General features: G+C 38.6%; 1 protein-coding gene across 1 annotated transcript in view; it reads left to right on the forward strand.

The window, feature by feature from the left end:
• The window catches only part of LRP1B (LDL receptor related protein 1B), a 761744-nt gene that overhangs the window by 286903 nt on the left and 457019 nt on the right, over positions 1-17822 (forward strand). Inside the window, exon 3 of the mRNA XM_064451033.1 lies at positions 4826-4963. Within this exon, the coding sequence (XP_064307103.1) occupies positions 4826-4963 (138 nt within the window). The remainder of the gene's footprint in view (positions 1-4825; positions 4964-17822) is intronic.

Below are 17822 nucleotides of genomic sequence, written 5' to 3' on the forward strand. Positions count from 1 at the left end.
AAGGTGAAAAAATAAACTCAGAAGTAGCAGCTTTGATCCTTTCATTGTCAACAGTTGTCAAATATGAGCACCTCTAAATGAATTTGCAAGAAGCTGGGGCATGTGTTTTACTGTAATTTAATAACTTTTTGTGGACCTTGAATTTGTGCTGGGCACCAGAGTATGTCTCTGGCTGTCTGTCTGTCTGTCTCCACAGTCTTTGCAAATACCTTTTATTCATACTTTGCAACTCCTTAGTAAACTTTGCACACAAAATTGTACCTTAATTTACATTAAATTAAGAGGAGTGTTCCTAGAAGGAAACATACATAATGAAATAATGTTCATCCATGATTTTTGCTAATAAACACTTGTATATTACTTATGATAAGAAAAGCTAGTGGAAATAATCAGCTTGTAGATTCTCAGTTGCATTCTCTGGTCAGAAATTTAATATAGTGCAGGCCTGAAGACAGGTACAGTTTTGGTTAAGCACAAACGCAGGACAGATACCGTGCCAAAAGTGCATGGTAAAATATTTCTGACAATTCTGACAGCGGCCTTTAATACTTTCTCATGATGGGTCTTTAGTGGGAAACCAGAGGTTGTGTGTGATTGATCCCATTGTATCCTGCTGGAGGATATCACAAGGACTCTCTTACCCCTTCTCAGCCCCCACTGAAGCAGAGGCACTTCCATTGAAGGGCGTGCAGCTAGATCCGTTTTACACTGCACAGGTATTGCCAAAACATGGTGCGGTTTTCTTCTGTGCTTTCTCACAAGCCTTGACACAGTGTGACCAAATGAGAAATGGCTGTCACAGTCAATTCAAGAGCCAAAGAAATCTGGATCTGAAATGAATCATTGCCCTTCTGCTTTCAGGCTGTCTGCCCCTGGGCACAGCCTGCCTTGTGGAGGATTTGGGGAAGGGAGCAGTAATCAGTCCACTTGGCCCCGCCTGGCCGTCCCAGGGCTGCGTCTAACCTTGGTACCCTCACCAGGCCTTACCTTGACCCCACCCGTGAGTGGACATAGTGGCTTGTCCCTGTGATGGTGCCCAGAACGCCAGGCTGGGGCTGCCCCAGCCACCCGCCAGTTGGGGTGGGATGGCCCCGGCTGACAGTCCCGGGGGGATCCCTGGTGGCTCTGGCTCAGCTTTCTGCAGCTCACCTTTTTACCATTTCTCATTAGCCAGTTGTTAAGAGACAGTTACACCGAGGAGGCAGTTAAATATTCGGCTTCCTGAGCCAGAGTCTCTTGAGCTGCACAGCATTACATGAGCAAAGCTACTTCCATTCTCTTCGCCCTCCAAGCAGTGTCCCGGTACGAGTGTTTGAAACATCGAGATGGTGTATTACCATAATTACAGCCAGTACTTTTGACTATTCTTCCACTAACTGGCAAGGCTAGGAATTATTGTGTCTTGTGAAGGGAAGAAAAGACACCATCCGTCTTTTATATTCTCAGCATTCTTGCACTGATGTAAAATACACTGAGATTATTTTGAAGAGGAACACTTTTAAATTCCTTTTCCCAAAGTTCACTTGATAAGACTGCCAGAAGTGGCTGTCTGTTAAAGGAAGAGGGAAGAGGAGTAAACAAGATAAAAAGCTACTCATCTTTATTTGCATTAGACATTTCAGAAAGTGCAGCAGCTGGGTGAGATTCAGTGGGAAAAGCATGTGCTGCTTCAAAGGCACCGCAACATTCAGCTTTGTTGGGTTTTTGATTCAATGAAGGTGGTCGGAATGGTGGGCAGGGAGGCCCTGGGACATGCTGCTTTGATTGGGACCTGTTACCTTTTAGAGCCATTTTGCAGAGAAATTAGGTCACAAGTCTCCTCTAAAATAGGGCTTTTTTGGACTGACGTTCATCTTCAGTTCTAAGTCAAGTTGCCTTCCATAGCATCATGCTGGTAACGAAACATAAAGTGCATATGACTTTGTCTTAATTGCATGCATAAGTTAATCACTTCTAATACTAACTTTTTTGTTTTCACAAGTGGTGCACAAAATTTCTCTTGAAAACAAAACATTGTGAGTAATACTTCTTGGAGTTAATTTCTGTTTCCCCCCCATATATTGTTTCGCCTCTGAAAAGCCTAATTTGGGAAGCCCCCCTACTACTGATTTCAAGATAAATAATGTATCTGAAATTGCAGTATATTTGTCTCCTGAAGGAACCTTGTATTTTACAAGCAAGAAGCATCAAATCAAAATGAAATCCCAAAATCTTTAGACAGGAGCATATTAGACTAGTCCTACTGATATTTTAAATGTTAATTAAGAGATTCATTCTTTTCACTCATTAAATTTAAAAGATGAATATTTATGCTTATATATTTTTGGTCAGCGATCTCAGATGAAGGCCTAAAGCCCTCTAGCAATCTTGGGGTTTGTATGTAAGTAACGCAAGTACCATGGTTTACATGCTTCACAGATCTAAGTGTTTTTAGTGAATGTTCCCTATTTTAGAAAGGAAGATCTTTTTTAACCCTCACACTCTATTCACAGTTGCTCTAATGCAAGGAATAAGCAAACTATAAATGGCAAATCAGGAAATTAATTTGGTTTTGTTAAATGTTGGGTGGAATCAAATTACACCTTTCAGTTTTATATGACCTACCTGACATTGAGCGCTTGGCTATCCTAAGCTGCTTTTTTAACGTTCTTTGAATGCTCTGCAGAGTGAAACCAGTCCTGGAGGAATGCTGGGCACTGCAGAGGTTGTAGGTACTGTATTGAGTTTTGCATGCATGTGTGCATGGGATGCTTCATGGGTGAAGTGTCCTACCTCCAGTTAACAAAAGAAGAAAGAGTAAAATGCCCCCCAAAACCCCAGTCCCCCTCCCTGAGGCTGTGCCACCCGGGAAAGGTGTGGAGCCGCATTGCCCCCACATCTCATTTTCTTGGAGGGTGCAGGGGTCTCTGCCAGTACCAGGAGGTCACACCTCTCTGAGTCTTTTTACTGCGGTCTTCAAGGCCTGACAACTAGGATAAGTTTTAATCATCTCTTGACTTCTTGTTGTTAATTTCCTCCTATATTTTGCTGGGAAATATAGGAAAAATACATTCTTTGTGAAGTGTTTTAATACCTCTACATTTGCTAAGCACTTATTTAACCTAGAGCACAGTGAGAATAGTTTCATTTCTTTGAGTTCAAAAGGTATTTTGACCCCTTATATGTAGCTTAGGAATGCAGTTTTCTTGAAAAACTGTATGTAGCATGTGGTCATAATAAAAAATATAGGGTTTTTTTCATGCTGGATGCACACAAATTGCTCGAGACGGAGTACCTTCATCCCCATATACATTTCCTTTTTACCCCCAGTACCAGTGTGCTCTGTTTCTGCTGGTCAGTGATACATCAAGGATGTAACTGGTGACGCGCCATCAGTGCAAGGTGTGAAGCTGGGAAGGTCAGAGGAGGAAGCAGGATGCTGTACATCTTGCCCTCCTGCACAGCCCACGTGTGTGTTTTAGGGACGTTTGCTCTGCTTGGGGAAGAGGAGCACCTGCCCTGTGCCGGTGGGAGTTGTGTGAAAGAATATAGTCAAAAGCATTGTAAAGCACTGAAAATTGCTATTTGTTGTGCCTACTCTAAATGGTGGACAGCTTCCTGACATGTAGCATGGCAGTGGGAATTTTTAATTGAAGTTTTCTAAGGGGGACAAGTTTTTTAAGTTAGGATTTTTATTTAATGGGCTGTGCTAAGAGCTGTCTGTTATAGAAATCATAGATTCCCCCCAGAGCTCTCCTTTGCTTTCTCCTGCTGACTTCAAGAGACCAGATATGCGAAAGCCGAGATTTTCCCACTTACAAGGGAGTTTTCAGCTACTGCCTGTGATTTCTGTCCTTCGTCTTGGAGTTAGTGCCTCAAAGAAGGTGAAAGCATATTGCACTTGAGCACAGTGCATCCTAGGGTATATTTCCCTTGAGGACTGTTAGAAGTTGTCAGAGTTTAGCTCAGACCCAAGGCTCCAACACAAGCAATCAAGGAGCTCGATGTTATTTCCTGAAAAATCTCCACACCTTCAGTCTCTCTGTAGCTAATTGTATACTGTGTGCGAATTATGATTCATTCTTGAAGTGGGCTAAACCCTTCAGACTTCTAAATGCTCTTTGCAGTGGTTTAAAAATCGTAAAGTCTTCATCATGTGAAATTACGTTTGTGGGTTTTTTTGTCAGTCAGAACCATCTCTAAGAGATAAACAAAAGAAATCCTGGAAAGTTCCTGAACTTCCTCAAAAATCCCTGTATTTAACAATTCAGAGATGAGGGGACACAGGGTGGTTTCAGCCGGGATGGTATCCCTAAGGGAGCAATCCCAGCATCCTTATCCTCTCCCCTCTGTCCTGCACTATGCAGTTTCAGAGGCAGACCCCAAGCTGGAGGAACGGTTTCTCTGATGTGATGCAGCCATAAATGTTGAACATTTATATGTAATTTCATAAATATCTACAATTATCTGTACAGCACAACAGTGAATGTCAATACGAGTTCCTATGACTCTTGATGTGACTCTTGATACGATATGACGTTCAGAAGGCAATTGAAAATCTTATTATACTTGTAATGTTTGCAAAACTTAGTTTTAACATCTGTAAAACACCTGTATTTTGAGAAATAATATTCTATGACCCATTGATTTCTTTTTAATTGCATTGATAATTTCTTTATGATTTTAAATCTCCTAAAAACAGCAAGATAATGCACTAAAAATCTGCAAAATGGAACAGTACATGGAGCATTGCCCTTAGCTTTAAAATGGAAACGTAATATAGAACTTTCTTTGCCTTGTTGTAGATATAAAAATATGTATAAGAAATTTTCTGTATATTTTTTAGGTCCTGAGGAAGCAGATGCCAAGTGCACCGCGAATTATGTTAGCTGCATCGGTACGAACAAATGCATTCACTTGTCCCAGCTCTGCAATGGTGTTTATGACTGTTCTGATGGGTATGACGAAGGAGTACATTGCCGGGGTAAGTAAATTTGCTAAGGAAAAAATGCTTTAAGTCTTCTGCTATATTTTCTTTTTGAGAACCAGAACTTTCTTCTTCTTGGGAATACATATAAAACAGAAGTGGATTGGTAGAGGCACATTTTAATGCATGTTTCAAGGTCATTTTACAAATACTTTGTTGTGTGAAGCGAATACATGTAAAAAGCACATACAGCTTTTCAGGCTTTTTCTTTAATGATTACTAACCTTGTATGATGGAAATGGTTATACCAAAAGAAGGGTGGGGAAGCCCTTTCTTAGGGAGCGAAGGTTGGGCAGCACACCATTTGCCAGAATATTTTTTTTCCTTATAACTTTTGTTTCCACAAAAAAGCCAAAGAAAGGCACTGAAGAATGCATCAGATTTGCTATGAGCTTTATTTTGCATTGAGGACTTGCTTTTGGGGGGATATTTTATTCTGACAATCTACTGTTTAAGAGCGTAGGTACCAAATTCTGGCAATGAGAAATCTTAAGGAGGTATTGATGGAGGTCAACTTTTTAATATCTCAGCTTTACTACTCGGAAGACTTATTAAGGTCTGCCTTGGGGATAGTTATAAGGCTGCCGTATTAAGCCCAAATCTTGGATACCACGAGTCATTAACATGTCAGTTATTCTCAGGCAGTAGACTTTACTGCTAGGCAAATGGCTGTTGATGATCCTCAACAGATCTCATCTTCAAAACCAGAAACTCAGGAACAGGACCTGGGACTTCTGCTACAATCCAATGTGACAATATACAGTAAAACATGCAATTAATGGCATAGTTCGGAAAGTTAAATTAGAATATAAAAGTTCGTGTGGACAGATTTCCGGAGCTGTCATGGTAAAATCTAAGCCCGCACCAGAAGTGAGCCGTATGGGGGGGAGGGGAAGAAATGCCAGCTGGAATTAATCAATGTAATACTGCTGACTTCACAAAACTGCAAGTAGTTATTTTTATATGACCAGGTGAGGGTACAGGCTGTCATAAAATATATGACAATTCTTATTCACAGTGATAGGAATAATTTCTTTTCATGAATGCTTTCCTTTTATATAGTCCTTGGTCAATAAGCATTGCACAAGTTTGTGTCAGCGTATTGATTTTGGTCCCAGCATCCAAAACCCCCCAAAAATCAAACTGGTCAAAGCAGTGCTTGGCACATACTGAAGCTTCTGAATTCACAGATGAGTGTGTTTCAGAGAACAGAATTGGTCCATGAAGCACTGTTTAAATGTGTATTCCTCAGTAATTCATATATTTGGATAAATAGCTCTGGATTAAATGGCAGAGGATTGAAAATTTGCAGTGCTGAATAATTATTGTACTATAACTTTTGTATTTTTATTGTATTTTAACTCTTTAAATTACGAGATTAATGGAATCAGAAAAAATAAATAAAAATAAAATACTACGTTAGTTTAAATGAAATATGTTTGGTTTTCATAGGTAGCATTTTGTACATGTAGCCTGTACTTTGGAAGGTGATAGCACATAAAATACCTCATCTTTATTCATGCCCTTTTAATTTATGCGCAAATACACCTTGTAAGGTTCATGTTGATTCCCACTCCTTTTTTTATTATCATATATGAATATGAAAATTTCCCAATGCTAAAATTAATGTCTGCTCCAATAAATTACCGTATAATTTAGTAAAATATACTAAACAAACCTTTGGTCTAAACCACACAGACTACATAGATAATGAAGTTCTTTTATATTTCAATTAAGAATTTGAAGCTGTCTCCCAGTACCTCATCTAGTAAATGGTTAACAACTCGTTAATATTGATTTTTGTAGCAATTACATCTTCCAACTTGCTTCTTAGAGGCAGTTGTTGAAATTATTAGTGGACATATTTCTGTCAGCAAAGCCAAAGAATATAGAAAACAATAACTGTACATCATGATCCTGTAGTTTGATACTAACAACGGCAACTAATGTGTCATTAGCATACGTTCCTGTGTATTAGATATTTGGTATCAATGCAGTATAGCTGTAATTATTCTCTCTGTATATCTATACATCAGAACAATGCATGGGTGAACGCTGAGTCATTCTGTTGCAGTACTTTCTGAGTTCTGAATATCCAAGTCCTGTGTTTAGAGCATCTGTGTGGCCAAAAGCTGCAAGGCTGCTTCAGAAACCGATCCAAATAGCTAGCTTTTTCCTGTTACTAGTCACAGAAATGGCATTCTAACTATGTTCCTCTTTAATTAACATTGTTCGTATGAAATTTTTAAATCATCAAGAAGATAATTGCAGTTTTAAATATTTAATTGCAAACAACTCAGTTGGTCACAGAGCCGACTATGTTGAAATAATCTATTGCTCCCAGCACTGACAGTGCTGTGTAAATAAGTCATGGTGTGTGCGCTAGGAAAATAAGTTATGATGTGAAGGAGGGGGTTGTGACCATGGCAAAGACCATTTCAGCGTACAGGTCACAACCCCACAGGGGTGAAAGCTTCTAATAATGCTTAAGAACTAATGGAGTGTAAGCATTCAGTAACTGGAACTATTCTAATTTCTTTCTCTAAATTTAACATTCTTATGTTAATTCTTTATATTATGATCTTTGAGAGGTATATTCAGTCCTGCACCTTTTCCTGGCAAGTAAAAATACGATCATATCTGCAGAGTGAAATGGTAATATATGTGAAATTTCAAGGAAATAGTAGTAAATACAATGACATTCCTGTCTCATCATCTTTTATTTCAGCCACATATGCATTTTTGCTGGTGAATGTAATGCATAAATTCAAGAGGGGTTGTGGCAATATGAAATAAAAAATGTTTTATTATGTATGGTTGTTTCACATTATGTGTTTCAATGTCCTTCAGAGGAGAGGGGGTGCGTAGTTCACTGAAACTGAAACTCACAGCATATAATAGTGATAAGACATCTGTATTTGATAATTTTGGATTCTTTGCTATTTTTTTGATTTAAAAATGCCTTAGAGAGGCTGAATAAGCAGGGGGTCAGGGTATATACTGGCCCGTCCTATAAAACGTAGGCTGGGGCTGAGGCTGGTCAGCTTTCTGAGATTCATCAGATGATTGCACCACAGCCCAGTCCTGCTGAATGGGGCAGTTGGTGCCTGTAGGCTCTTTGGACGCTTGATAAGGCTCAGATAAAATTTACCAATGCCCAAACTATACGCAACCTTGAGTAGTTTTGGCAGAAGACTGATGTGGAGCTGCCCTGGACAATTAAGCTTCTTTCTGTAACGCAGTTCTTCAGGTTTATTTTGAGAGCCAGGTCTTTGTTTCAGTTGGATTTTCAGCCACTTTTAAAGCTCAGCCATGCGATGAGCTGAGAAGTCTTCTGCCACAGGGGACTCGCCGAATTATTCCAGGCTGAACTATTTAGCTCTAAGTCTTTCCTTCCCGCAGTTCATCCCAGCCCCGTATCGGTGAGCCCCAATAAGCTTGCCGGGGGCATTGCCAGTGTGGGACTGGAACTGCCTGTGGTCAGTTAAAGGAGGTGTCATGTGGCTACAGCTTGCTCCAGTCTCTGATTTTGCAGTCTTTTGAAGGTTAAAATACCTCCTTTTTTTTTTTTTTTTTTTTTTTCCCCCCTAAGGTTTTAGGAACAGCTTAGGCAAATACCCATCACGGAATAGATAGAGTAACCTGGCCTTGAGTAGGTAAAGGATTAGATATATCCTCAAGATAATTTCTAAAGAATTACAATCACATTCCCATGAATCTTAGAAAAGCTTTTTTATAGGGCTGCAGAGGCGATCTGCACTCTTTTATAAATCTGTACTTTATATATATACATGGCAAAAAATTGAAGTGGATATGCCAAAGTTAGTTTTAGTTCTGTCTCTGAGTTAGAGCTACAGAAAACTAGAACTTTTACAGAATATAGAAATGTCCTTTTTCACTTAACTAACTCAAGGAATAAGTTTTTATTAATAGCTGCAGGAATAGTTATGATAAAATTCAGGGTATTCCAGCCAGAAAATACTAAAAGAATACTGAAAAAAATTGCTAGTGCAAATACTCTGCATATCTTTGGCTTATGTCAATTTATCATAAAATTGAACATTTTTGGAACAATTACTGAGAAGCAAAACAGACACGGAATTAAAAGAGGCCCAGGCAGGAGCCCAGCGAAGGCACTAATTACACGCTGATGCTCTGGCTTTAAAGTTGAAGTATACTTTGCAGTATACTGCAATGTCTGTTGCATTTCTATGGGCCGTGTTGTATTATGCAGAGGGAATACTGCAGCAAGTTTATCCATCCTAGCTGACAAAACAAAATAATAACAGCATTAATAGTCTGCATGTACTCTTCTCCAGTGGGCACATTAATGATAGAGTACATTGGGATCTCATTAAATAGTCTTCTGTCACAGTGTTGACATGGATTATGTTCCGTACTTCGGTTTGAGGATATAGAAACGCAGTGCTCTGGGAAGGGGAACGCAGGAATGCTGTAGGGATTCCCTGGCAGTCTGTACCCACACTAAACCCCTGAAGTGCAAAGGAGCGAGCAGGCTTCTGAGGACACTTTCTCTCATTCCGGTCACCACTACCATCAGTAGTATCTGGCCAGAATCCCGTCTCTGCGACATGCAGGAGGCGCTGGACCGGGGCTCAGGGGAGCTCAGGACATTGCTCTTCCTGGCTCTCAATCACAGCAGCTCCCCACTGAGGTCAGAGTTGCATGAAAAATGTGACTGTATCTTTTCCCATCTGAAATACTGATTATTCAGATTGTTTATACCATCTCATATTGAAATTAATCATAATAGCAAGACTGCAACATCCATTAAAGTCCCATGCTATTTGGCGAGTCACTGTACATGAGGTAATTGCCTGCATGTCTACCTGTCTGCCTTCCTAGCACCGCCGACGAGAAGTCTGGGTGTACAGGACAATGTGCATTCCCTTCAGAAAACTAAGTATCTTATGGATGTGACCTTAAATTTTTGTTTGATATATTAACTACATGTAACCCAAAATATTTTTAGGTTAATTAAGACTGAAAAAAAATCTAGGAGAGATCACAGAGTTTATTTATACTTTTTTAAAATTAAATTTAATTTTTTAAATTAAGACTGAAAGTTTTACTGAACTTAACAGAACTCATAGAAACTTGCCACGTCTTCAGGTTATTTGGATCTTTGTGAACCATGATCTGAGCCATAATCTCTACTCAGTAAAACATATAAAGGCAAACACACATACAGAAGATTTGGCCGAATAGTTGTTATGTTTGTAGCAGCCGATAATCAGAGTATTATTTTTCTGTTCAGGCTTTTTGAATGAATTGTTATCATAAGATGAAGATAAATGCTGCTATTACTGAATCATGTTTTTGTTCTGGCACTTCTGCAGATGGAACACTGGGAAATTTTAAGTAGTGTTTACCAGAGGGGAAAATATAAATTTCAGAATTATATGGAAACTCCAGGCCTTTCAAGAAAGGCAAAATTATAAAAGTGAAAGTTACGGAGCTGCATTTACATCCTAGTCCTTGTAACACAGTCGTGTAACGCAGTAACAAAGGAAAACTAAAATAGTGTAGGATTATAAATGTTCCCACCTTTTTTGACATGAGGCTGTTTCTGGAAGTAGTGCACACCTGCAAAAGAAATCCTGTAAACTCATTTGGTTTATTGTGACAAGCTTTATTTAAATCAGTCATCCTTTAAGACTGCGATGTACAAAGTGTCACAACAGGTTAGTGAAACCTTGAACCCGCAAGAGTTGTCACAGTTCTCCTGACGTACCAGTGGGGCTGCTGAAACCATCAGGTAACACTGAAAATTATTGCCTGATACGTTCTCCATCAAGCTTTTTACTTGTGGTTATAAGACAGAAAAGAGAAAAAAGTATAGACACTAAAATAAGACTATTGTAGGTATTTTTGCTTTGGAACAGAACTGCTAGTAAATAACTACATTTGTCTGGGCGAAGGCTTATTTTGCTATTTTTTGCTTTTATTGGATCTCTGTCTCATTCCACCATCCAAATATCCAATTTCTTGTATATTACTCTCCTTCCCATCTTTTTACCTTAATAGAGCATGATGTGCCTCATTGAAATTAGCCAAGGTCATTTAGTCTATTCTGCTGTCAAGACAAAGAAGTCGTGGGCTTGGTGATTTAATAACTTTCTATCACAAAATCCTATTGCAGCAAAGCAAATTGAAGGTGGCTGGCAGGGGCAGAAAGCAGTGGAAGACATTGGAGTGATGTGATTTCATCCCACCTTTTCTGGGCTGTTGCTAAGGAGTTTTTTTTAGCCCAGAATACACAAAGAAACACCACTGTTAAGGTATCAGCATTGTCTGTGTGGCAAAATAAGTGTTGAATTCAACTATTTGACCGTATATGATAGTAATATATGGTAACAGATCATTCTGTCATACATAGCTTGTATAGAGTCTTGTGATCCTGTCCAATGAGGGAGCAATGTATGTCTTGTCTGCTCCCAGTCAATATTTCCATTTCAAGTTGCAGTATTAATATTCCAGGCACAAAATGTTGGATACTGTTCCTTACTGGAAAAATCAAGTGTTGGTCAGTTATGGCCTCCCTGAATACAAATACTGATTAGTTTTCCTGTTTAACACACATGTTTTAACTACATATACTTTCTTCAAGGTCATGAAAACCATGTTACCAATAGGAAATGCAGTGCTGAATGGTTACGCCATGGAGTTCTTTTTAATCTTCCTTATGAGAGAGAGGAGTAAAAACATAACTCCAATATTTTAGTTTTTCTATGATCCTGTTGCGTAATAAAACGCACAAAGCGTAGTAGATGTTAATATGTCATATTTTAAACAAGATCACGGTAGTTAAGAGGACCGGTTAGTCGTGGTGGTAGTTAAATGGCTCATGTTCAGGGGTACACAAACCTGATGAAACAGCTACAGTCTGTGTCGTAGGCGGATGCAATGGAATGATCTGAGAAAGCTTTGTTCTACTTTCAAGGATTTAGGTTAAATGGTATTTATTGTTGCCTGCTGTTGTTGTTACTTGCTGTTACTGTTTTGAGGCTGCCCTCTACTGAGGAAAGAAAACAAACATCGAAGCTCTTACTATGGGCTTCCCTTTTTCAGTGTTATTCAACAACTTTTATTATCTTTCTGTTGATTACTGTGTATAGTTACTTGATTATTTTTTCCTGTTATCGCTAATAAAACTCTTTAAGGAATTTTCTTAGGGAAGAAATTAAGATAAATGTTCTGGGCATGTTCTCTGTGCCAGGAGTTCTGATTATATCCATGTGGCAAAAAACCTGACATTCATAAACTCACCCCATAAGCAGGACTTGTAGCTGCTGCCTGGCTCCCATTAGTTCACATCGCAGAGTATATCTTACCTGTATTTTCAATATATAGGTGTTGGAGGCAGCTTTTCAGTGAGGAGAGACTAGGGCCGGACACCAAATGCTTACGAAACGCTAGTAACCTTGAGACAGAGGGAGAATGATAGCACAAGGTTTATCTTCAGCTATTGTCACCAATATTCAGGGGGTGGGGGATAGCTTAGATTTACTGAAATCGTTTTTAGAAGGACTAATGCTTTTTTCAGTTCCATTTTGAGCATTTTTTCCCTTTTCAGACTATACAGGAACTTTTAAATTTAGACCTATAGGGTAGGAATTAAATTAATATTTCTTACATTAATTCATTTTAAAATAGTAAAATTACATCTGATGAGGAAAAATGCATGAGGCACTTGTCTGTCAATAGGACGTGATTGTTTGCTTTCCATGACCTCTTCTGCGAGTGACATTATTTGCATATTCATTGCTCATATCAATAGAGTTTTAAAAGAATTGGGCAACCTGGTTTTGAAGTGAGGAAGAAAATTAAGTGAAGGGCACATATGCTGAAAAACATGGTTTTGGTCGTCCTAAAGCTATTCATGAAGTTGACCTAAATTTACAGGATGGTATGAAATTGAAGACAGAAAAGAAGAAAGAAAAGAGCAAATTCCGGGGCTAGCATCACATAATTTGTCAGAAGTGCAGTTGTCAGTTTGCTGCCCCGGGAGTCCTCAGCCAAGCTAAATTATGAGACTCAGTTTCAAGTTCTTTCACTCCCTGCCTGGAGGGATTTGTCTTCCCGCTCCTTATCTTCCCAAGGTGAATAAACAAACGAGCAAGCTACAACATGTTCTGTGTGGGGGGTGCTTTTGCTCCTGGTGGCCCTCTTCTCTGTGGAGTAAACAGTTAAACGTTTATTAGAGCAAATACTTGAAGCTCCAGGAGTGTTCATTGTAATTCTATGGCAGAGAGTCAATTTGGGTTTCTCACTTGTTCCCCTCTCAACAATTATTGTGTATTTTTAACTAAAGTAGGTAAATTCTGGGAGCTGGGGTAGGTGTAGTGCCACCTGGAATACATATGCCTCTCCACAACATCCACCTGCCTGGCCGTGTATATACAGCATGCTCTCTATTCTTCTTTTTCACACAGTACAATTTATAACTGAAAAAAAGAGAACTCATAAATTTTTCTTCTAGACAGGACGTTAATTTCTTACCGCCTCCCACTTCTTGCATTTTGCAATTTTAAGCTCGTAAAACTGCATGATCAAAAAGTCTAAGTCATTTTCAAATTGTGTAATATAGTTTAAAAATTAAAAGTTACCATCATTTCTTAGACTATGATAAACAAGTCACGAATGTCACCAGCAGTCTTAAGTGAGATTGATAATATTCAGCGGTGTGAAGAAGTTCACTTTGACACTTTGAGAAATAACTCTTGGTCTTCCACTCAGAAGCAAGAACATGCACAGAGCATACAGAAACTGATTTCTAGAATTCATTATATCCTCTCAGGAAGATTTCAGTCGTCTTTTCTCCACAAAAATCTGTGTCAAGAAAGCATAACTTAGTCTTTAAGTCACAGGATTAATGCCTATAATTTGAGTTATCTGTGAAATGAACAGATTAAAATACTGTGAGATGACATGGAAAGAGTTAAAAGTTGTGGGAGAAAGAAAAGAAAAAGATGTAGTACCATGGGAATGCACGGACAATAAATGGCAAGTAAGAAGAATCACTGGAAGCTATCAAGTAAGAATAAAAACTGGGAAAATACAGAGACCAGTCAATAAAAAGGTTCAGTATACTCCGTTATATGAGGGCTAGTAAAGCAGACCTGTTTTAACTCAGTGCTCTCTGTTTGGAAATATCTGTGTCAAAAAGCAGGAACATGTTCCCACTGCTCTGACTCATATAGGAAAACAAGAGTTTGTCAGGAGACTCCATAATCTAAGAGTATTTTCTCTTTTGTGGAAATGGGTGTATTGAAAGCATCATTGCTGCTCATCAGCGTTTCTTTGGGGTAGTTACACCCTCAGCCCTTTGTGTCTCTGACTGGTGGTACTGGTCCTTTAGAACATCACAGATTTTGCTGTAGTTGCTCCACGTATCGCTTGTCTTACCAGTATGCAAGATAATACACAACATATTCTTTAAAGGGTCAAAAGTTATGATTTGAAATCATATTCTTAGAGATTTTGAATTGAAGAGACTGCATCCATCCATACTACATACTACAAACTTCCATTTGCTGAAATTTGAAGGGAGTGAGCCAAAATTCACCTGAAACTGTGAAGTTCAGAAAATTTCCAGATGATATAAAATGATACTGATACATGCTTTGGTACTGTTAGCTGAATAAATGTAATAGAATTGTAATGCATGTGAATCACATATATACTCTTGACATAGAGAAGAACAGACACATTAATAACTTCTACTAATATTGTTTTTTAAACCCAACACATTATGCCAAGGAAATATAGACCTAATTTACTGTTGTCTGTGCAGATAATGCCCTCTCAAGTTAAATTCATTAACAACTTCTTCAAGCGTGAAGACACTTGTTAAAAAAAATTAAAATAAGCAGTGTGCAAGAATAAAATAAAATTAAAAAAAGGTTAGGATGAGACCTGAATCCCACTGGAATTAATGGCAACATTCCTATGACTTCAGGGTTCTGGACAGGGCCTATGCAAACACAAAAATATGCCTAATTTTTTTGAAACACGTGTATTCATGTTCTGTTTAAGCATTTACATATGCAAAAGGACTTGAGTTTTGTTGTTTGTTTTTAAAAGAAACTCTAGGAAAATGCTACATGTAGAGAAGGATAAACCATATTTAAAGTGTAGGATGTGACCATGATCCACTCTGCACAAAACACCAATGTTTTATAGCATGCAACTGTTGGATAAGGCTCTATAGTTGTACTGGCTGCTCTCCGAGCGGCTCTTTTTAGTGGTGGGATATCACGTGGTAGAACATACTTTATGAAAGCAAACTTTCTGAGACTATATTTAGAATCTTTCTAAAATAACTTTTGTCTATCCAGTCATTTTTAAAATCCATTTACCTGTGGCAAAGTATTAAAAATGCTGTTTGGAAGATAAGATATCTTATATGTGGGATGGATTAATGGGACAATGGACCATTGTCAGCCTTCCCATTTTCTCAAAGGAAGCGATGACCATTAAGATTAAAAAAGAGGAGGAATTAGCAGCAGACCAGATTATGATTCCAAAAATAGGTTTATCCGATGCACGGTGACACATTTCTGACCCCTTCATGGTACAGCTTGGTTTCCACACTCGTGTACGGTTCCAGAGAGCTGTCATGTTCCCAGAGCCAGATCAGCCAGAGAGAAAATGTCTGCATTTTAAAACAAAAGGCCCATTTATAGTAATTTAAGCCCCAAACACATCTCTTTGCCCTGCTATAGAAGGTCAGAAACCTCGCTTGTTAAAGACTATATATGGTCTTTTAAACAAATGCACTTTTTAATTGCCAGCAGGCGATTCAGCAATTTGTTGCTGTCTAAGGTACTTTTTATTTTCTAATGGTCTCACATATTTGATAGCCTCTTTCAAAATCATGCATCAGATGTACGATCTACCGCTTGTTTAATTGACTTTTTCATGCTTTTAATGATGTGCATCTCCTAGAATTTTAGCAAATGTGAATCCAGCATATGGGAAAGGCAGCTCCGTGTATTAAGTACGCTTGTAACACAGCTATAAAGGTGATGGGGTCCCAGCCAAAGCCTGCTGACTTCCAGAAGATCTTTTTTTTTTGGAGCAGGAACACTGGAGCTGTGACCTATGCGCTTTTCTCGTAGGGGATATATAAGAGAGAAAATGGCGTCTGCTGATGGGCAGAGCTGTGAGTTGCTTTGCCCCCTTTTTCTAGGAATTGGGAACACACTCCACTTACTCAGAGACTGCTCCTTCCAGGGCTTTTTTTCCTGCCTTTAGGGTAAAGCTCTGGTACTTGAAGGAACAATCTCAACCTGTCTATAAATTTCAAACATGATAATACGGTACTGCCACAGCATGCTGCCTCAGTGATATTCTAAGATGATTCCAGCAGCTGTCCCAAAATAATAGCTTGTGCCCTGGACTGGCTGTGTTATCATTTTCTTCATCATTGGTTTAGTTGCATTGTTTGTTATTGACTCTTATAATTTATTTATTAGAAACAAACATCTTCATTTAATGAGCACTCAGATCTTGATTTGCTTGCTAAACAAAATTATTGAACAAAAAGAAAAGTGATGTGAAGTCACATTTTGTGTTCTCTGTTAAAATATTTATGGCAGAACAGTTCCATCTGGGATCAAGGCAGAAAGTGACATAGACTTAAAGATTATAATGAGATTAGTTCACAATTCTGAAGTAGCAAAACATTTAGTTGTCTTTTAGCAAATCTGAGCTTTTTTACTTCATTGAAAGACACTGAAGTGGTAGAAGAATAGCACAGAACATTTATGTGCAGGTAATTTTTAAGTATAAGAGTCGATTTCTACAGGAAAGCCATTAACGTAGTTTTAAATTCTCAAACTAATGGCACATAGTGGCATCAGGAGGGTAAAACAGTATGGGAGTAAGTTCTGTTCTGCAAATTGTTACATAAAATGTGCACAGTTACACAAAAAAAAGCTGACATCCTGAGTACTCCCATTTAAGGTACATGTAATTAAAAATACGTTTGCGAAGTGCAGCTGTTCTGCTTTCTGCCATGAACGGACACTAATATTTCATGTTAAAACATAATCAGAGAATTACTCACAAATTTAAGTGGGCATAGTGTGGGGCCCATACTTCTGCTTTCTGCTGAACCTGAATGTCTTTGATGCATAAAAATGTAAAGTGCTGTTCTAGCCCTTCAGGAAAAGCTGCGCTCGCCTCCTGCCCTTAACATGGGAGCTGGTTGTTTTCATGTCTAGAGAAGGGAAGAAAACATAAACCCAACCCAAACCTCATATTGGTCATAATGTCTGATATTAGAGGAAATGATAGAACAGTGATCTTCAAACTGTAATTTCCCCCTCTTGAGCTTAATGGAAAAATGCTTTACATAGCAACATACCTTTCAGTGGCGTGTTGTGGATTACTGTTCAGGTGAAGTGAAAAGCGGAGCATGGATGCTTCCTCTTGCCAACAAGGTTACTGGTTTCTACATATGTGTCCTATTTGGGTTTGCAAAGGAGAGCTAGACAAAGGGCAATAAAAAGCTCATATCTGATCCCCACAGAAAATCAAGCTTTCTACTATTGGAAAACTTTTTGTTTTGAAGTCCACCAATATGTGCCAGGTTTTTTTGATATTGTCTTGAAACTGATTTATAGACATGAATCATTCCAGTGCTAAAATGATTACATTTGCGGGATGTAAGAACTAACAAACATTTCCTGTTAAATGCAGAAATTTGCAATCTTATGTTTTACGTGCCTTAAGAAGTCCATACATCACATTTAACAAAAAAGTCATTCTGCCAGTCCAGGAAATTTTTCCTACCTGATGTCAAAGGGGTCTGTAGCTGGGAGGAGCC

Source organism: Phalacrocorax carbo, chromosome 5 (genome assembly GCF_963921805.1).
Source record: "Phalacrocorax carbo chromosome 5, bPhaCar2.1, whole genome shotgun sequence".
Lineage (NCBI taxonomy): Eukaryota > Metazoa > Chordata > Aves > Suliformes > Phalacrocoracidae > Phalacrocorax > Phalacrocorax carbo.